This window comes from Numida meleagris, chromosome 4, assembly GCF_002078875.1.
Source record: "Numida meleagris isolate 19003 breed g44 Domestic line chromosome 4, NumMel1.0, whole genome shotgun sequence".
Taxonomy (NCBI): domain Eukaryota; kingdom Metazoa; phylum Chordata; class Aves; order Galliformes; family Numididae; genus Numida; species Numida meleagris.
In genome coordinates this window covers 73265597-73282055 of record NC_034412.1, presented here as the reverse complement: position 1 = coordinate 73282055, position 16459 = coordinate 73265597, and the positions used below count along the sequence as shown (strand labels likewise).

Here is a 16459-nt window from a genome sequence, read left to right as displayed (position 1 = left end):
CCCACCACCTGTCTTGGAGGAGAACAAGTGGTCAAGTGCATCAATAATCAGATGAACCCACCCATCTGATTGAAATATTAACTTAGGGAAAAGTACAATAAAACATATTTTTTCAAGTTCTGGCTCATCTGACAACATGGCTTTATAACTCCTCTTGCTGGCACAAGTGAAGCAGAAGCAATAGACCACTGAAGAAGAACAAGTTGATCTATTTCTTTTCTTGACTTAAACCACTTGGGGAACAAGTCTCTGCTGTGAACCAATGGATAGGTCTTTTCTGCACCCTGGAGAATATTTTGCCTCTCCCAGTGAGATAGTCTTCTCTGTGGCATGTTCAGAGGACCACATGGTCTTTCACTGAGACTTTTCAGAAATAAAAGCACAGCTGTTCTAATTCCTGGTTTCATATTCTAATAAGCTGTATTCTTGCTGAGCAATTCTATTTTGGTTACTAATTTCCCTACTATAGTCACTACAAAATACAATTACACTTCAGAAAAAATGAAATGAACACCTTTAATATAACTGAGAAGAACTGCAATGAATTTAAAACAAAATTATAAAAACAATGATGGATGTATTTGCCTTAATCCTCAGCTATGCAGAAACAGTAAACAGAAATTATGACTGATACAGTTAAATAAAATGTAACTTACATCATGCAGATAGATCTTGAAATCCAGACTCCTCCTGCTGGGTTTTCAACTGAAAGGCCAAGGGTGCTCACAAATTGCAGAGTTCAGATACCAATTTTAAACAAATCTTTTACTAGCATACTAAATAAATAACATACAATTATAAGAACTGTGTTGGAGGTGATTCTCCGTCAAAGCCTTACATGAACTTATGTCTCTGAATGCAAGAAAACTGGATAAGGTTAAAGTCTTTGAAGCACATCAGTGTGTGAATATAAAATATGCTACCCAGAGCTCATGCTTTGGTTGCACTGCCACTGTACATTAAGCGGATGCACACAGACAAAGAAGACACACACTGAAGATCAGTGAGTACAGTCATAGACAAAACTTTACCAAAAATAACATGCCAAGCTGTACTCACTACTGAAACAGACAAGTTTCTGGCAACTTCTCCTCTATGTCCCTTTCTTTCAATGAGAAAACATTTTACTGAAGAGGCTCTGGTTCACATCCTTAACGCTCAATCATTTGAGCTACTGAACACTCATTACTGAAATCAATGTAAATTAAGCATGTGTTAATGGCCTCAATTCAGGATAACACTACTCTTTATGACAGTACATAAGCACATGCTTTTCTGAATTCCAGCTGTAATACAGCATTGATTAGAACGTCCTTAAATAGTAGTGGTCCGAATAATATGACATCAAATATTGTAATCCCAGATATCAGTAAATGAAGTCTTATTCAAGTAGGTTTGAAAATGGTTGCAGCATCCAAGCCCAAGTAACCACAGTGTTTACATGTGGACTACAAAGAAAACACATAGGACTAAAACAGCACATTTATTACATGCCAAGTTACAGTTCATTGCATTCCCATTTCAATTTGCACTCACAGTACTATGGGAAACTGAAATGATTTCACTGGAAACAAATGAAATACAAAGAAAAGTTTGTCAACAGGCAGAAGCAAGTGTATCTCTAAACTAAACAGCCATAACATTCAATAGCTTTAATACTCTATTACATTGTTTCATAGAAATTAGTGATGAAAGACTTCTTATTCATCCCTTGCCAATTCAGGATGTTTTCTGTTTTCCAGTTAAATCACTGGAGGCTGATTGGCAACTGACAACCAAATGAATAGAAAAAGCTAACTGGATGTGCTGTGAAATTTGTATTTCCCTTGTAAAGTGCCAAGCTCTTTCAAGTTCCCTTTGTTTAAAGGTGAATTAATGAAAGTCAGGAGCTCAAAAAAATTGGGTCCTGTATTGTGTAGCAAGTAGATTGCCTTTCAAGTACACATTCAACATACTGCTACTGAAGCCACCTTCATCCTTCCTACAGAGAAATGTGTTTAGTGTGCTGTCAAAAAGCATCACACTGCACTACGGAATTAAAACTGGCATATTTCCATTGCACTGAGCATTTTCTGAAAAAGAGACTATAAAGAAACAATAAGTTATAACATCAGCATTGTTAGTGTTGCTGCACTTCTAGCCTCAGTCTAACAGTCAGAAGAAGTTGCTGCTCAGAAAGGTCATGCAACAAATGACATCTGCCAACCTCAACAGCAGACATTCAGACTCTCTCAACCACTTTCATATTTTGTTGGCTAAATAATGAAATAAAGTTTGGATTAAAATAGGATCCTCTCAGTAACCCATGCTTCCAGAATCACTGTACATAGTCTTGCATTCTTTATTAAACTCTGGAGCACTGCAGCAACATTTCACGTGTACTGAATATCATATTTTTTTGTTTGGCACCAGCTAGCCTATGACAATACACTACTTCTTTTTCTAAAAAAAATTCAGGAGAGAGCACATTCAACAGAAATAATTTGTCTGAGTGACTGTATGTAGGGAGTGTGTAGTTCCATGTATCATTTTCTATAATTAAGCATTAATCATATATTTATCTCTAGTACCAAGCATCTTCATCTACAGCCAAATTTTAATCCCATTAATCCTCTTTAAAGATCTGTAAGATCTTCTGTGTAATTCTGACTTTCAGTTAGTGCATGTATTTTACAGGGATTTTTGCAAGCTCACTTGAGACTGGTTTCTTTCTGAAGAAGGAGGAAAGATTGCATTTTTCCACAACAGACAAAAATAGAAATGAGATACTAAATGCTGTCAGCCAGCAATACTCAACACAGAGAAGTCGATCCAGAAAGACAACTACTACTGAAGTATTCCTACCAAAGAGAACAGAAACTCTCATCACAGACTGGCAAACCGATCCTATGTTTTTGAGAGGATATATCCCATCTTGGAGAAAGATCTACAGTACATAAGAACTATTATTTCATCCTATAAAAGGGCTTTTCCTTTAGAAATACATATTTTTTTTTCTAATGGAATTATATATATCAAGGAGGTAATAATACAGCAATCCAGAACACAGTATCAATAAATCTGACTTTGGCTCAGTGAGTAGCATAAGCAGTAACAAGCAGAACACACAAAACTATACTGTATGCAAAGCATACCAGGTCATACATTTTAGTCTTAGGGATGGAGATTTAACACAGTGGTTTTGAATACAAACACTGTAGTGCTGTCAAAGGGTTCTTCAAAATGCTGATGATACAAAGTCTATTGAACATAATTCTTTCTCTGCCCCTGAGTACGAATTAGACAAAGGAGAGGGAAATGGAGAAGATGTGAAGAGCATTAGCTGGATGGCCATAATCAATTAGCCAACAGCCAGCTTCCATGAAATTAGAGCAATGGCAAATAGGTAGGAATTTTTAAAGTTGTAGCCCTCTTGGAGAACTTTGGGGAACACACAATAATGATATAACAGCAGATGGAGCACAGACATAAATGTAACCAAAGGCTGAAAGCCAAAAGCCTATATCAACAGTCAGGATAAGACAAGCTCAGAATTACGTTTGTGGGCTTTTTGGTGATATATCCATTTGTTGCTCTCATCTCTGCATTTTGTATAAATATGAATGAAATTAATTATGATGAAATCATTCTTTTTAACATATTGCAGAGAATAAACGGCTAGGTGAAAAATAGAATTGTTTTTAACTTTTATCAGCTATTTAAAATCAAGAATTAATAAAAATTATCACCTTATAGATGACATGAATGAAAATAACTTATCCCATTTTATTAAGGCTTTCTTTGTTGAAGTGTAAGAGATGCTACAAAATTTATCAGTATTATCAATTAGAATTAAATTTTAAAGATTATATAGGACTGGCCAGTTCGACAACTTACTCTCTTGCCTGTGCATTTTGTTAGACCTGGACAAAAAATATGCGTGTTCATTTTCACTTCAAAATACTAATATCAGTTCTATTGTTGATAGCAAGAGGGAGACTATGTCAACATATTTCCTCCTCTTGTTTCAAAATATTAAAACACCTAATTTTAGTAATTTTGGATGAGATTTAAACTTTGACCATTCTCTGAAAAATATTAATGCCTGTTCAGTTAATTCTTTTTCTGAGTTTGTCTAACCAGAAAAACTTATAGATAAAGATAGCCAATCCAATAAACAAGATTAAACAATGCAAAGGCAGTTGGAAAGAAGATTCGAGAATAGGAGTCAATTTTTGCAATACGAATGTGTATTCTTCCTTCTCTCCAAGATCCTGTGCGGCAGTCTTCAAAACAACAGAAGAAGCTAGCACAGTCTTTCCCCTCTAGGCACTCATATCCATAATCATCATCACGTTCAGGGAGATGATTAATGTTATTAATTGGAATCAGTGTTGATCCAGGTCGAACAGCAATTGCAGATGGTTTCTTAAGAAAAAAAAAAGAAAAAATAAGGTGTTTGGTTTTGTTTTAGCCTCACATTAAATAATTCCATATACCTCCACAGCAAGGGCCAATATATGCACATTCCTCAGTACAATATACAAAAATTCAAATGTTAGAAGAAAACAGCGTGGGAAGCTTTGCAAATTATGAACTACTCTATGTAATTAGCTCATGCAGGCCAAGGAACATGAATGCTTTTCACCTGCCACAGCCAAAAGTGGGTACTGCTGAGGTTTGGGAATACTGGATAATTAGTTATACAGACAGGGTTAGATGATCCCATCTACATGACACAAAAGAACATTTTGAAGTCAGTCACAGCTTGACAACTGGGTCATAAACAAGTGCACAGGAAGGATATAATCATCACTACCAAGGGAATGATAGCTTTCCCATCATTTGGAATCTTTAGTACCAGACTGGGTGTTTTTCTAGAAGATACATCTTCACTACGGCAAGCTAGTGGTATAAGGAGAACATCTCTGGTAAAGTTTTAGAGACTGATCCACAGCCTCTACACAGGCCATCACCTAACCCTCTGATGTTAAATCCCTAAACAATGTGCCCAGTCTATACAAATACATAAAGCACCTAGGGAGAATGCCATGCAAGTCAGTATAAATGATCATTTTGGCTCTTAATTCTTACTTCTGCTTTCCATATGCAGAACTCAACCCTCCTGAAATTCAGTTAAAATGGACAGTAATAGGTGCTAAAGTTCATAAATAATTTTCACAGAAATAATCTGGGTGCTTTATTGCCTAGTACATAAACTGCTTGCTTTCACCTTTCTCATGACCTTTTACCTTCCCTTTTCTTACACTATCACTGCCCATCTTTCCTCCTTTTATTATTTTGTTTCCATGTGGCTCTTCACACCTTATCCTTGTTTTCCCAAATATTCCAAAATATATTCTCTGTTTCCTTATTTGTCCTTGTTTTAATTTCTAAATCCCAGCGACTTTTTAGACTACTCCATTATCCTCTTGTACTCTCATTCTTTCAGTCCCTTCCCACCTTTGGCATCCCTTCTAAAATTTTCAGACTAAAATATAGTAGTTACATTAATATTACTCTTACATTTTCTCCTCTTTTTTCTTCAATTGCCATATTTTGTCATGTAAGGAACAAAAACAGTTAGAAATGATGCAGTCAGAGGAAGTAAAGAAGTGAGTTTACAGTGAAGTAATTAACAACTCTGGCTACTGAAGCTTAGAAAAGAATTTCTCATATAATTATACATGATAGACAAAGTATGAAAAATATATAAAAAGCAAGAAGCCACATCATTTCAATCCTTGTGATGTTTTAGAGACCAATTGTCCCACTTCCAGGGAATTACTTTGACCAGTATGCAGGTCTCTATACATTGTCATGGAGTAACCTTATTGCTGTGGGGACATTTTACCGCCACATCTTGAGGAGATGGTGTTACAGCTGTGCAGTATCCGCTATATTTTTGAATAGCCTAACTTCATTTAGTATGTATTTTTACCAAAGGAAAATTCACACATATTGCTGTTTCAGCACCTTTTAGACATGATGACCTAGGGAGCTAATTATCATCCTAAAGGGCCTCATTATTCTTTTCAGTTATGATAAAATACTGACAATACTAATAGCAGCTATATTTGAGACACCACAAACAGGTCTTGTTTTTACAAAACATAAAATTTGTTTTGAACTTACAAACTCATTGCTTTTAAGAAGACGTATAAGGAAAAATGCCTATTCGTTATTTCATTTCATCTTCTGCTGGATTGTACACAGGAGACATTCAGCCCTCACACAGGAAAGACAACTGATATGATTCAGGTATGCAATAGCTTAGTTGATTAAATGATCTGGAAAAAGGGCTTTACAGCATTGGCCCTTCCTCTTATTCTTTCCCAAAGAAGATTACAATCAAGCCCCAATTAGCAAGACAAGTTTTCTAATGTAAAAAGCTATTTAAAGCCTTTACCTAATTGTTTTAGTAATCTAAATATTAACTTTAAATATTCATACTGACAGATTCTTCAGAAATTCCAGTATTCTTACTACATGAACAGAAAATCTTTTAAATGGAATAATATTTATTTCTGGGATTTGTGAGGATTCATACCATACAAACCTCAAATTTTTGATCATTTTACTAGAAAGAAACATTGGAGTAAATGAACAAAAAAGACTTTTCAGAAACATTATGCCCAGATAGAGCTATCTCCAGGGGCACATGCTCCAAGGACAGCTCCAAGAAGCACCGAGGGCTTGGGAACGCATGGAAAATTATTTTTAAACACTCTCTCTTATGCTCATATGTTTCAGTTCACTTATAAATCGAATGATTCAAAAATTTTGCATGTTAACAGTATTCACAGAAAGTGAATATAAACTTCCAAACATGAATGTTATAATAAAGAACAAATGGCATATTTTTAGTTCTTAATCATTTGACTAAACTTACTGATGGCTTAGGTTTTGCCTTCTTATCTTTTCCTTTGTCCCTTTTTCTGTTGCTGGTAAAATAATGCAAGGTGCCATATTCCATCAAGGCAGCAAACACAAAAATGAAGCAAACTGAGACAAAAAGATCCATTGCTGTCACATAGGAAACTTTTGGAAGTGACTTCCTGGCAATTGTGCTCAATGTTGTCATGGTCAGCACCGTTGTAATGCCTATTTAATAAAGTAAGAGAGATAGAAGGGAAAAAGAGGGAAATGTATGAGTAATTCAAACATACTGACACAAAAAAATCCCTGAAATTAGTTATTAGCTCATTCATAAGGCACAAAAGAACTGAGGCACAACAGAGTTCACCTTAGATCACACACAGACACCAGTGCTATTGCAAGAAGCCATCCCTATGGATCCAGTAGCCACTGTTTGATCATACAGAAGGTGGACCTTTTCAGCTTTAGTTTAAATTCCTTTAATTTTCAACACACACTGAAGAAATCAAGACACTGAGAAAGTTTGTGTAATTTTATAAAACTTTTACAGAAAGCATACATAAAACAAATACAATAGACAAACTGGTACAAATAAGCACATGTATTTTATAAACAGATACAAGACCTCTGGCTCTTGAAAGTTTAAAATATATAAGAGCATACACTCAGAAAAAGGTGCATTATATATTAATAATTTTAAAAACTAATTTTAAAAGTATCAGAAAAAGGAATAATGATTTAAACTCTGCTTATGATATATAGTAGGTCAAATTAGATGAATTTCATGGCCTTTCTTGTCTCATTCTGTAAATTACTAGATATATTTTCAATATTGTGCCTTAAGTAATAGAAAATATTTCCCTTAATTCACATAAAGTTAATTAAATGAACAAGCTGGCCTTACAGGCAATGTGTTTAGTATCTTAACTGTACCACTCTTCACTGGTTTAACGTTTAGAAGGTGTTAATGCTTCCTTCTTGTAAGTGATGTTGTAGGAAGATGCAAAGCTTTTTCCTAGTAGTTCAAAAATGAGATGTGACCTTTCTTTTGGAGAGCAATACTTGAACACAAAAATAATATTTTTACTTACATGTCTAGGCTTACTGAAAAAAAATTGTGAAGCGTGACAATAGTTTAAGGCTGTCTACATCTTTTCAGTCAAAACATGGAATCAGGAGTTGCTATTAGCTTGTTGTACAGCAGGAAAACACTGTTGATTTTGCAGCAGATTTCTCAAAGAAATTAAGTGCTTAAAAAGGGCATACAAATAACTACAGAGTTTTTTAAAAGCACTTTGCTAACATTACATGCTTTTCAGAATCACTTAGGTATTTCTCTGCATACTCAAATATCCAAATGCCTTTAATCGTTTTTTACTTTGGGAAACCAATCTGCCAGGATCCTTCAACATGCATGCAAGAAAAATTATCAAGCATTCTCAGTACACTAGGCTTCAGCACAGTCTCCAGGTTGCAGGTGATACCCACCACACTGAATTCTGTTCCAAGAGGAGGAAAGATGACATGGATTTTCCCAGTCCTCTCTACTTTGCAGGATAAATAAAACCTTCCATGTATAATGAGTTCTAGCCATGATGGACATTACTTAGTTTTGGCTTTCTTCTCTTAATTGCTCAGTCTTTTTTTTTTTTTTTCCACTCTGTAAAATCGCATCTATTTAACTGATACATTCTTTTTTCTTCACCAGGAAATCTGCATGTGAGAAAAGCTATCCTACAATCTGCCAAATGTTAGCTTTGGAGCATTCACACATAAAGAAATCAGAGAACTGTCACTACTAAGCTGAGAATTGTTAGTGTGCATACTATGCCCTCTACACATCTCCGTCTATGACATTTCTCCAAGGCAGCACATGATTCCCAAGTAGTCTAACATAGGGTGCCAGTGACACACTAATCAGATCATCCAAGTTTGACACTAACACTGAATTATAACCACAGAAGAACTTGCAACATTAAAATATCTGAAATAAAAACAAGGTCCTAAAGGATAGCAATTTAAGTTTTTGCAAGTTACATGCCTAACTACTTGAAGTTCAATTTCAGTTGCAAATATTCTTTCTTATCCCTAAAAGAGCAAATTAATTTTCATTATTACAAAAAAAAAAAACACAAAAAAACCCACACTAAAGTTTAAAAACAACAAGAACACAACAAAAACAACACACATCTTCAAAGTTTTCCCCTGCGCAGTAGTGACATCCTATGTTCCATAATGCTAAACAAAGATTAATCATTCTTGTCAGACTAATCATTCCCATATTACTATCCCTGGAGATGGCAAAAATAGCATATAGAAGAACAACATATATATATTTATGTGAGAAATAGCGTATCCACAAGGCTTGGATCAAGATCATAGAGTCATAGAATCCTTAAAGTGGGAAGAGACCTTTAACAGTCATCTAGTCCAACATCCCTGCAAGGAACAGGAACAAACACAGCTAGATAAGGTTGCCCAGAGCCCTGTCCAGCCTGACCTTGAAAGTCTCCATGGATGGGACATCCACCACCTCTCTAGGCAACCTATTCCAGTGCCTCACCACTCCCACTGTAAAAACTTTTTCCTTATATCTAACTTAAACCTACCCTCTTTAAGCATGAAAACTTTCCCCTTAACCCATCACCACAAACACCCAAGATTTCTAGATTTCTATTATCAATAATCCCTTAAATCCTGCTGTGCCACCACAGTGTGATTCTCCTACTCTTAACCTTGTAACTCAATAGAAAGGGTGACCAGTGGTCACAATCATTTAATTCAATTAATCCAGTGCTCACTGCAGATTTGTATTGCTGGCAAGTTCCAGAACCCTCAAGGGTGACAAGCATCCTTACCCAGAGATGTCCTTGCAGGAACGGCATCCTTATTGATCCAAAATGACACCCATGAAAGAACAACTGTGAGTATACAAGGAATGTATGTCTGGATAGTAAAATATCCCATACGTCTGCTGAGATCAAAGAAGATTGTCATAATAATATAATCACCTATGAATTAAGAAAATAATAATAATTTTTGGATTATATCTGTTAGTTTTTTTTGTACATAGATAATAGATGCCAAAAAGCTTAACACTTTGCCTTACCAGATAGGGTATGAGAAATTTCAGTTGTATTTCGCAGCCCTACAAATGCAAACTGATACAATCTCCAGTATTTCGGATCTGCCACTTCAACAGAGGTTTTCTTCCATTTGTATTCAATTTCATTTCTGGGATATCCATCTAGAATAAATCAAGAAATCAAGACTCCAGCCACAGAATATTTCAAAACATGTATTGTGATCTCTGAAATTGTTTAGCAACAAAACAAGGTCCATATATAAAGTGAATTAGAGAGCAAGAAAATCTGTAATCCACCTTATACACCTAAAATTTAATAACAAACTATCTAGCCCCAATTTTAAGCCTAACTGTTAAGATCAGCCAAAAGTTATGTAAATACAGTTGTTTAGGAAATATCTACACAATATTCTGGAATTCAGACATGGAAAAATGACTCAGAATCACCACTATGCATTAATACATGAATGCAATATACATTAGCTTTAAAAGAACACAAAGAGCTTAAAAGTACATATACTTATGGGTACATAATTTGATAAAATTTCTATTCCTCAGTATGGATTTTTGTGACCTGATTCATTGTTCAGTAATCCACCTGGAATTGGAGCCCTCTTGATTTTCAAGTGCCTCACATGTTGACCCACATTATCTAGTGCAAAAGCAGGAATTAAATCAAGTAAGGCTCACTTGTATTTAATTGACAGAACTACCAAAGTTCATTTAACATTCAGGAAGGAAGCACTAAATAAAATATTCATTTAAGAAGATTCACTGAAGTTTGATTTCATTGCCTATTAGGTTTCACATTTAAGAATAAAATGTTTAGCTGTGTTCAGTTGGTTTGGGTTTCTTTTGCTAGTAATAGCACAATACTCTTAGGAACAGTATTTTATTTTTAATATATTAAAAAATTAAGCCTGAAAGTTATGTTTCTTGCTTGCAAAAGTAAGTCCCACTGAAAGGAGAAGGCATGTTTATACTGATTAAGCATTTACGAGAACAAGCTGAAGAAGGCAGATCTTATTTTTCCCCTTAAGTATACCACATGGAACCAATTCAAAGCTGGCAAGTCTGACAGGCACAAAAAATAAAGTTCTTCCAAGGCAATAGATTCCTGTTAACTGGAATGAGCATTGCATCACATTCCTTAGCAATACAATTGTTTTTAAAGTTTCAACTAAATGAAATGCATGTAATTCAACTTATTCATTACTGCATTTAATTATGCAATAAATAATGCAATAAATCAAAGCAAAATACAAATAGATATTTTTTCCTTCACCTCGAGGCTTTAAAAAATAATTACTTGGTCTCTTGCTACTATATCTTAAGGAAATTTAAAGCTTAATTGTAAAGAGAAAAGAAAACAAAGTATTGTACCACCTACAGCTCGAAAATTCCAGTGGACAGGAGTGTTCATCCATAGGAAAGTTATGAAGCTGAAGATAACATTCAGCATTAATTGTCAGTCTAAGTAGAAAATAAGAACAAAAGAAAGATTATATTCATGCATCTAGACACTTCAGACTAGATAATAAAAACATTCATACAAATCAGTTTTGCCAATTAATGGATGTTATGCATATCCAACTGTGTATCTGCAAAAGGTATCCACCATTATCTCCAAAGAACAAAATTATCATATGCAACCTGGTGACCTGTGTCATTTCAATTGCCATATCAAGTCATTTAAAAAATGCCAGTTGTTTTGGAGATCTCTTAGTTCTCTACAAGAAAGAGGAGGAAAGGAGGAGGGCTGAAGGCAGGACAAGGAGAGGAGATAAACACAGCAATAAAATCAAGTTTTTTGAAGAATGTTTTGGAAAGTCAAATGGTATTTGGCATCTTTATATCTGATGGCTATATACACTTACTTATATACACATATATATAAGCATAAGTGGGGACACAAGGCCTGCTCTATATTTATGTAAGAAGAAGAATGGTGAAGAACAACCTTGATATTTCTACTCATTCAATGTCTCAAGTACTCAGGTTTTTCAAGTAGCTAGTATATTTTTTTGGAAGCAGTCTGAAACTCTTAACGTTTAAACAACAGAAAAAATCACTTGCAGCTTTTGAAAATGCTATCACAGACTCCAGAAGAGTTTCTCAGCAAGATGGATTATAAGGAAAAGCATCGATCTTGCCATACGCTGGGAAAGAAAGAAAGCCCCATTTCCAAGTAAGAGACTTGCATCCCTCTGGGGATGCTCTTCAAATTTTCCAACTGTGATATATGCATGTATTGCCTTTTTTTCCCATTTTCAATCTTTGGATGTTCAAATCCTTAAAAAATAGAAAACAAAGCCTCTATTTTATTACAAGCAATACAACCAGATTTGGAATCACCAATGAGTGCAATGGAAAAATCAAGGTCTAACCTCAGAGTAGACTCAGTAAGCCTACTGAGATTTCCAAACTAAAGAATCAGCATGTCCACTCCCTCAAGTACCAATGGGGAAAGAGTGGTAGTACACAGGAGCCAAAGAACTTGGAGCACTGTCAGATCCAATTATTGTTTCTTCAAACACCAACATATGAACTCAATGTTATTCCAATACGAACTCTCAGTGTTCTTCCACCTTAGGCTAAATTCAGATCATATCTTCATCTATACAGATGTTTGCATGTTGAAGTGCCAGGTGAATACCCAGTTTCACTGTTTCTTTTTTAGCTCTCTGAACTTCATAGCTCAATCTTCTGCACAGTAATGCTAAGTTATTGCTTTGAGAGAGCTCACGTGTGTTTAATTTATTTATTAAATCCTATTAAAACAAAAATTGTACCACTGAAATTGAGCAGACAATGAAAGGGTAATGTCCAATTACTACATAAATATTTTTAATTGAAAAAAAAAGTATTAGCATGTGAACAGAAGAGGTTATCAAGAGATTTTTATAAACTTCAGCAGAAAAAAACCTGTTAATTTGAAATGCCAGGACATTTGTATACGATCAAATGAAGCATATTAAGAAGAAAAATAAGTGAATGGAATCTCTTTAAAAGCACTGTAATCTTTTCTTCTGTTACAGAGTACTTTTATACATTGCTCATACAGCGCTACTAGTCTGTATATGAAAGCAGCGTAAGTGACAAAGGAAAGTAATTTAAATGTTGCTACTGTTTGATTAAAAAAGAAATTCAGACATTTGGCATCTTTTGCATATACTACTTCCCTATCAGCTTTTAATCTATTGCAAAGTTTTTTAGATGTGCTTATGAAATAAAAAGAAAAAATGAAAGATTATCCTAAAATGCTTTCTGTAGACTACAGCCATTCAAGAATTATTTGTTAAGTGACTCAGTGCAGATAGCCTAGATGGTAAATTTAAAATTATCCCAAGCATCCCTCATTTGCCAAGCAGAATTACTACCAACATGTTTGCTTATGCCTAACTTGGAGGAACAGATTTGTAGATTTTAATAGCTTGCAAGAGTAAACATGGGAAGTAGTATATGCAGAACTTGGGCCTTAGCTTTAATCAAGCTCTTTTATTATTTTCATTGCTTGAAGCCTTCATCTTTTACTTAGAGAATATAATTTGGTGAAAATTAGATAATTAACTGCTTACAATAGAAAATCTTTGAAACAATTTATGACTCAGGTTTGCGATATCTTAGTGACACCTTACCTTAGAGTATATAATACTCTTCCATCACTCCAGATTCGAAGTAAGCGATTTGGAGTTGTAATCCAGTGAGCATCAGATTTCCTTGAGTTCCGGAAGAAAGTGTCTGGAATCCAAATTTTTCCAACCATATTGCTATTAAGCATAAGCACTTTCATTGAGCTGTTAAATTTTAGACGACTGTCATACCAAGTCTGCGCAAATATAATATCTATGGTGTATTCCTAAAAACAGAGAAACAATATTTATGTATACATTTACCAAAGCCTGCAAGCCAAGAATTTTCAATTCAGATATAAATCCAAGGCTACCTCTTCTATGCTCTTTATTATGATTTGCATTGCATTCAGCAGCCTGTAGCAGACTAACGAAAGGCACACATAGCCTTCTGCATCTACCTCCTCCCTCCTGAGACACACTTTAGCCAAGAAAGAGGAGGCCTGATAGGAGCTTGTTGCAACCTGGCAGTCCTCACACAATACAACCACATCTGGGGAAATAGACACAGATTTAAGGACAACTTTAGTTCTTCTGGGCTAGGCCAAGTTTCTAGAGATAAAAATTTACATCTCTTCAAAAGCAAACCAAACATATTTCTTATATTTCTCCCCCTGAATTTCACAACATGCAACTTAAGATCCTTCAAGAAAGCTATAGTCATCCTTAACATTCCCCATCTGCATTTTGACAAAAAAAAAAATGAAACTCATCCACTGGCTAATGTTCAGGCTTTTTTCCCAGAAAAATTCATTTATATGCAGGAAATAAATATCACTGCTTGCAAAAATACTTGACCATCTACCTCATATATTTACCTGCATGCACACAGAAGTATACACTGTTGTAGTCAGAAAGGAAATTTCTCTAATGCAATTTCACTTCACTCATTAGAGTCTGAAGAAAAATTATTTTCTGGTACAAAGTCAAATTTCTCAGTAGATTTTATGGTCAGAAAAGTGGCAAATCAAAGATTTTAACGAGACAATTCCTGGCATAGTTAAAGACGAGGGAGTTAAACATTGAAAAGTAGTATTTCATTGCATCTGCAAAGAATCCAACCATTTGCTGCTCAGTATAGGAGCAAAATAAAGGAGCAAAGCAGCAGACTAATCTCTGTAGCATTTGTCTGTTCCAGACCGTGACTCTGATGTTAAGAGGAATAGCCACTCCGTATGTTGTCAGATCTTTCTTACATGGCTGTCTCATGAAACCTCCTATGAGCAACTCAGTATCTCCTTTCAGAGCTCAGTCCACAGGGAAAAATCACTGAAGGCCAGGCTTAAGACACTTTGCATTGGTTGCTCCCTGACATCAGTGACGGGAAAAGAGAGAGGGAGACAGTGCCAGCATAAGCCAAAGGATGCATTACTAGTTTATTTGGACAATAAAAATGCACACTGCAGATAGCCAATTCTGTTTTCAAATGCCATGAAAGTATAAGGCTTTGCTGATTGGATTAGGGTTTCTTGCTCATTTTATTTTTAAATAGCCACAGTATTTTACTGTATGAGTTACAGTCTCCTCCCTCATTTCTGCAAATATTAGCAGCCATCTCCCAGGTGAAATCTGTGAAATTTGCCACTCCATCCTTAAGAACTGCAAAGGCAGATATACCAGGACTGCTTAAATCTCTCTCCATTTTCCCACAAGAACAGATTTGGAATAGAATGGATATGCAAGAGGAAAGCTTGCCCCGGCACTCTCTTCCACATAAACTTTCCTAACTCAGTGACTTGCAAAGAAGAAATAACAAGTGTATGAGACAAACAGCAGTAGCACTAAGGAACAAAAGGACTAATCAAAAATGCATCCTGGAGATGAATTCACTCTAAAACTTTCCTTATTCCTTGACAGACTTTACCATCAGGAGAAATTTCTGCAGATCAAAACAAGTCCTTGATTATTTTTTTTGTATTAAAAAATCTTCAAGACACCTGTGAAAACCCAGGGCCTATTTATCCTCAACATCCTGCTTTCTGTGTTCATCTGCAAGTTACAATTGGAAAGGAAATTTGCCTTAGTCTTTTGTAAGTGAATACACAAGACAGTGTGCTAAAGAAGTGCTTTAATAGACTTAAAGGAAATAACATGAACGAAGATTTACTTGTTGCCCTAACAATAAAAAATAGGAGAAAAAAAAGAAGTCAGTGAGTGAAATCAACAGAAACGACCAAATATATGATAAGAGCAGGCTGTCTGAAGGTGCTACTCTACGCAGCCACTTCACAGTGGCACTGCATTGTCTGAGAAAAAGAAATATATCAAAGTGTCATTACAGTCAAATACACCCAGGGCAAGAAAACTCAGGCTGCCACAGAATACCAACAACCCTATCAAATTAACATAAAAAAGGAAGAAGAGCTTGATGATTTTCAGTGAGCAAAGCACAGGAATAGCCCCAGTAGACCCAGATGCTTGGATTCTCTTACCTTTCAGTATGAAACATGCAAGTTTTTATCAGAACCATGTATTAAACAAGATGTTTAAACAACATTTTAATGGAAAAAAAAACACAAAGAAAACAGGAAATGTTGAAGTCCTTCATTAATCATCTTTCACTGCTCAACAATCTGATACATAATAATTCTATATCATAACATTAGTAACTATACTTTTCCAATGCTGAATGCATAACAATAGATCCAATTGCTAGCCCCTTATCTGCAGGGTGGTCCTCCATTTCTGAGTTGAAACAAGCACCTTGACATGTCTCTCTTCCCTCAGAGTTCACCCAGCCATTGCTGGACATTACTATCTACTTCTTCAGCATACATACTTGTCCTATATCTCGCTGAGATCTTGCTGTCTTTGAGGACCCATAATACATCCTTTAGGCAGCATATATTATTTGCCTAACTATCTCACACTCTCAGCTCATTTC

General features: G+C 35.3%; 1 protein-coding gene across 2 annotated transcripts in view; it reads right to left on the bottom strand.

Moving 5' to 3' along the window:
* GABRG1 (gamma-aminobutyric acid type A receptor gamma1 subunit) overlaps positions 1465–16459 on the bottom strand; it is a 52059-nt gene continuing 37064 nt past the window's right edge. Inside the window, exons 4-10 of one of the 2 annotated variants that reach the window (XM_021396728.1) lie at positions 13582–13802; positions 11334–11416; positions 10518–10595; positions 9968–10105; positions 9717–9869; positions 6872–7083; positions 1465–4407 (exon numbers count right to left, since the gene is read on the bottom strand). In XM_021396728.1, coding sequence (XP_021252403.1) covers positions 4129–4407; positions 6872–7083; positions 9717–9869; positions 9968–10105; positions 10518–10595; positions 11334–11416; positions 13582–13802 — 1164 coding nt within the window. In that variant the 3' untranslated portion in view covers positions 1465–4128. The remainder of the gene's footprint in view (positions 4408–6871; positions 7084–9716; positions 9870–9967; positions 10106–10517; positions 10596–11333; positions 11417–13581; positions 13803–16459) is intronic. The other variant, XM_021396729.1, reaches the window with a different exon arrangement.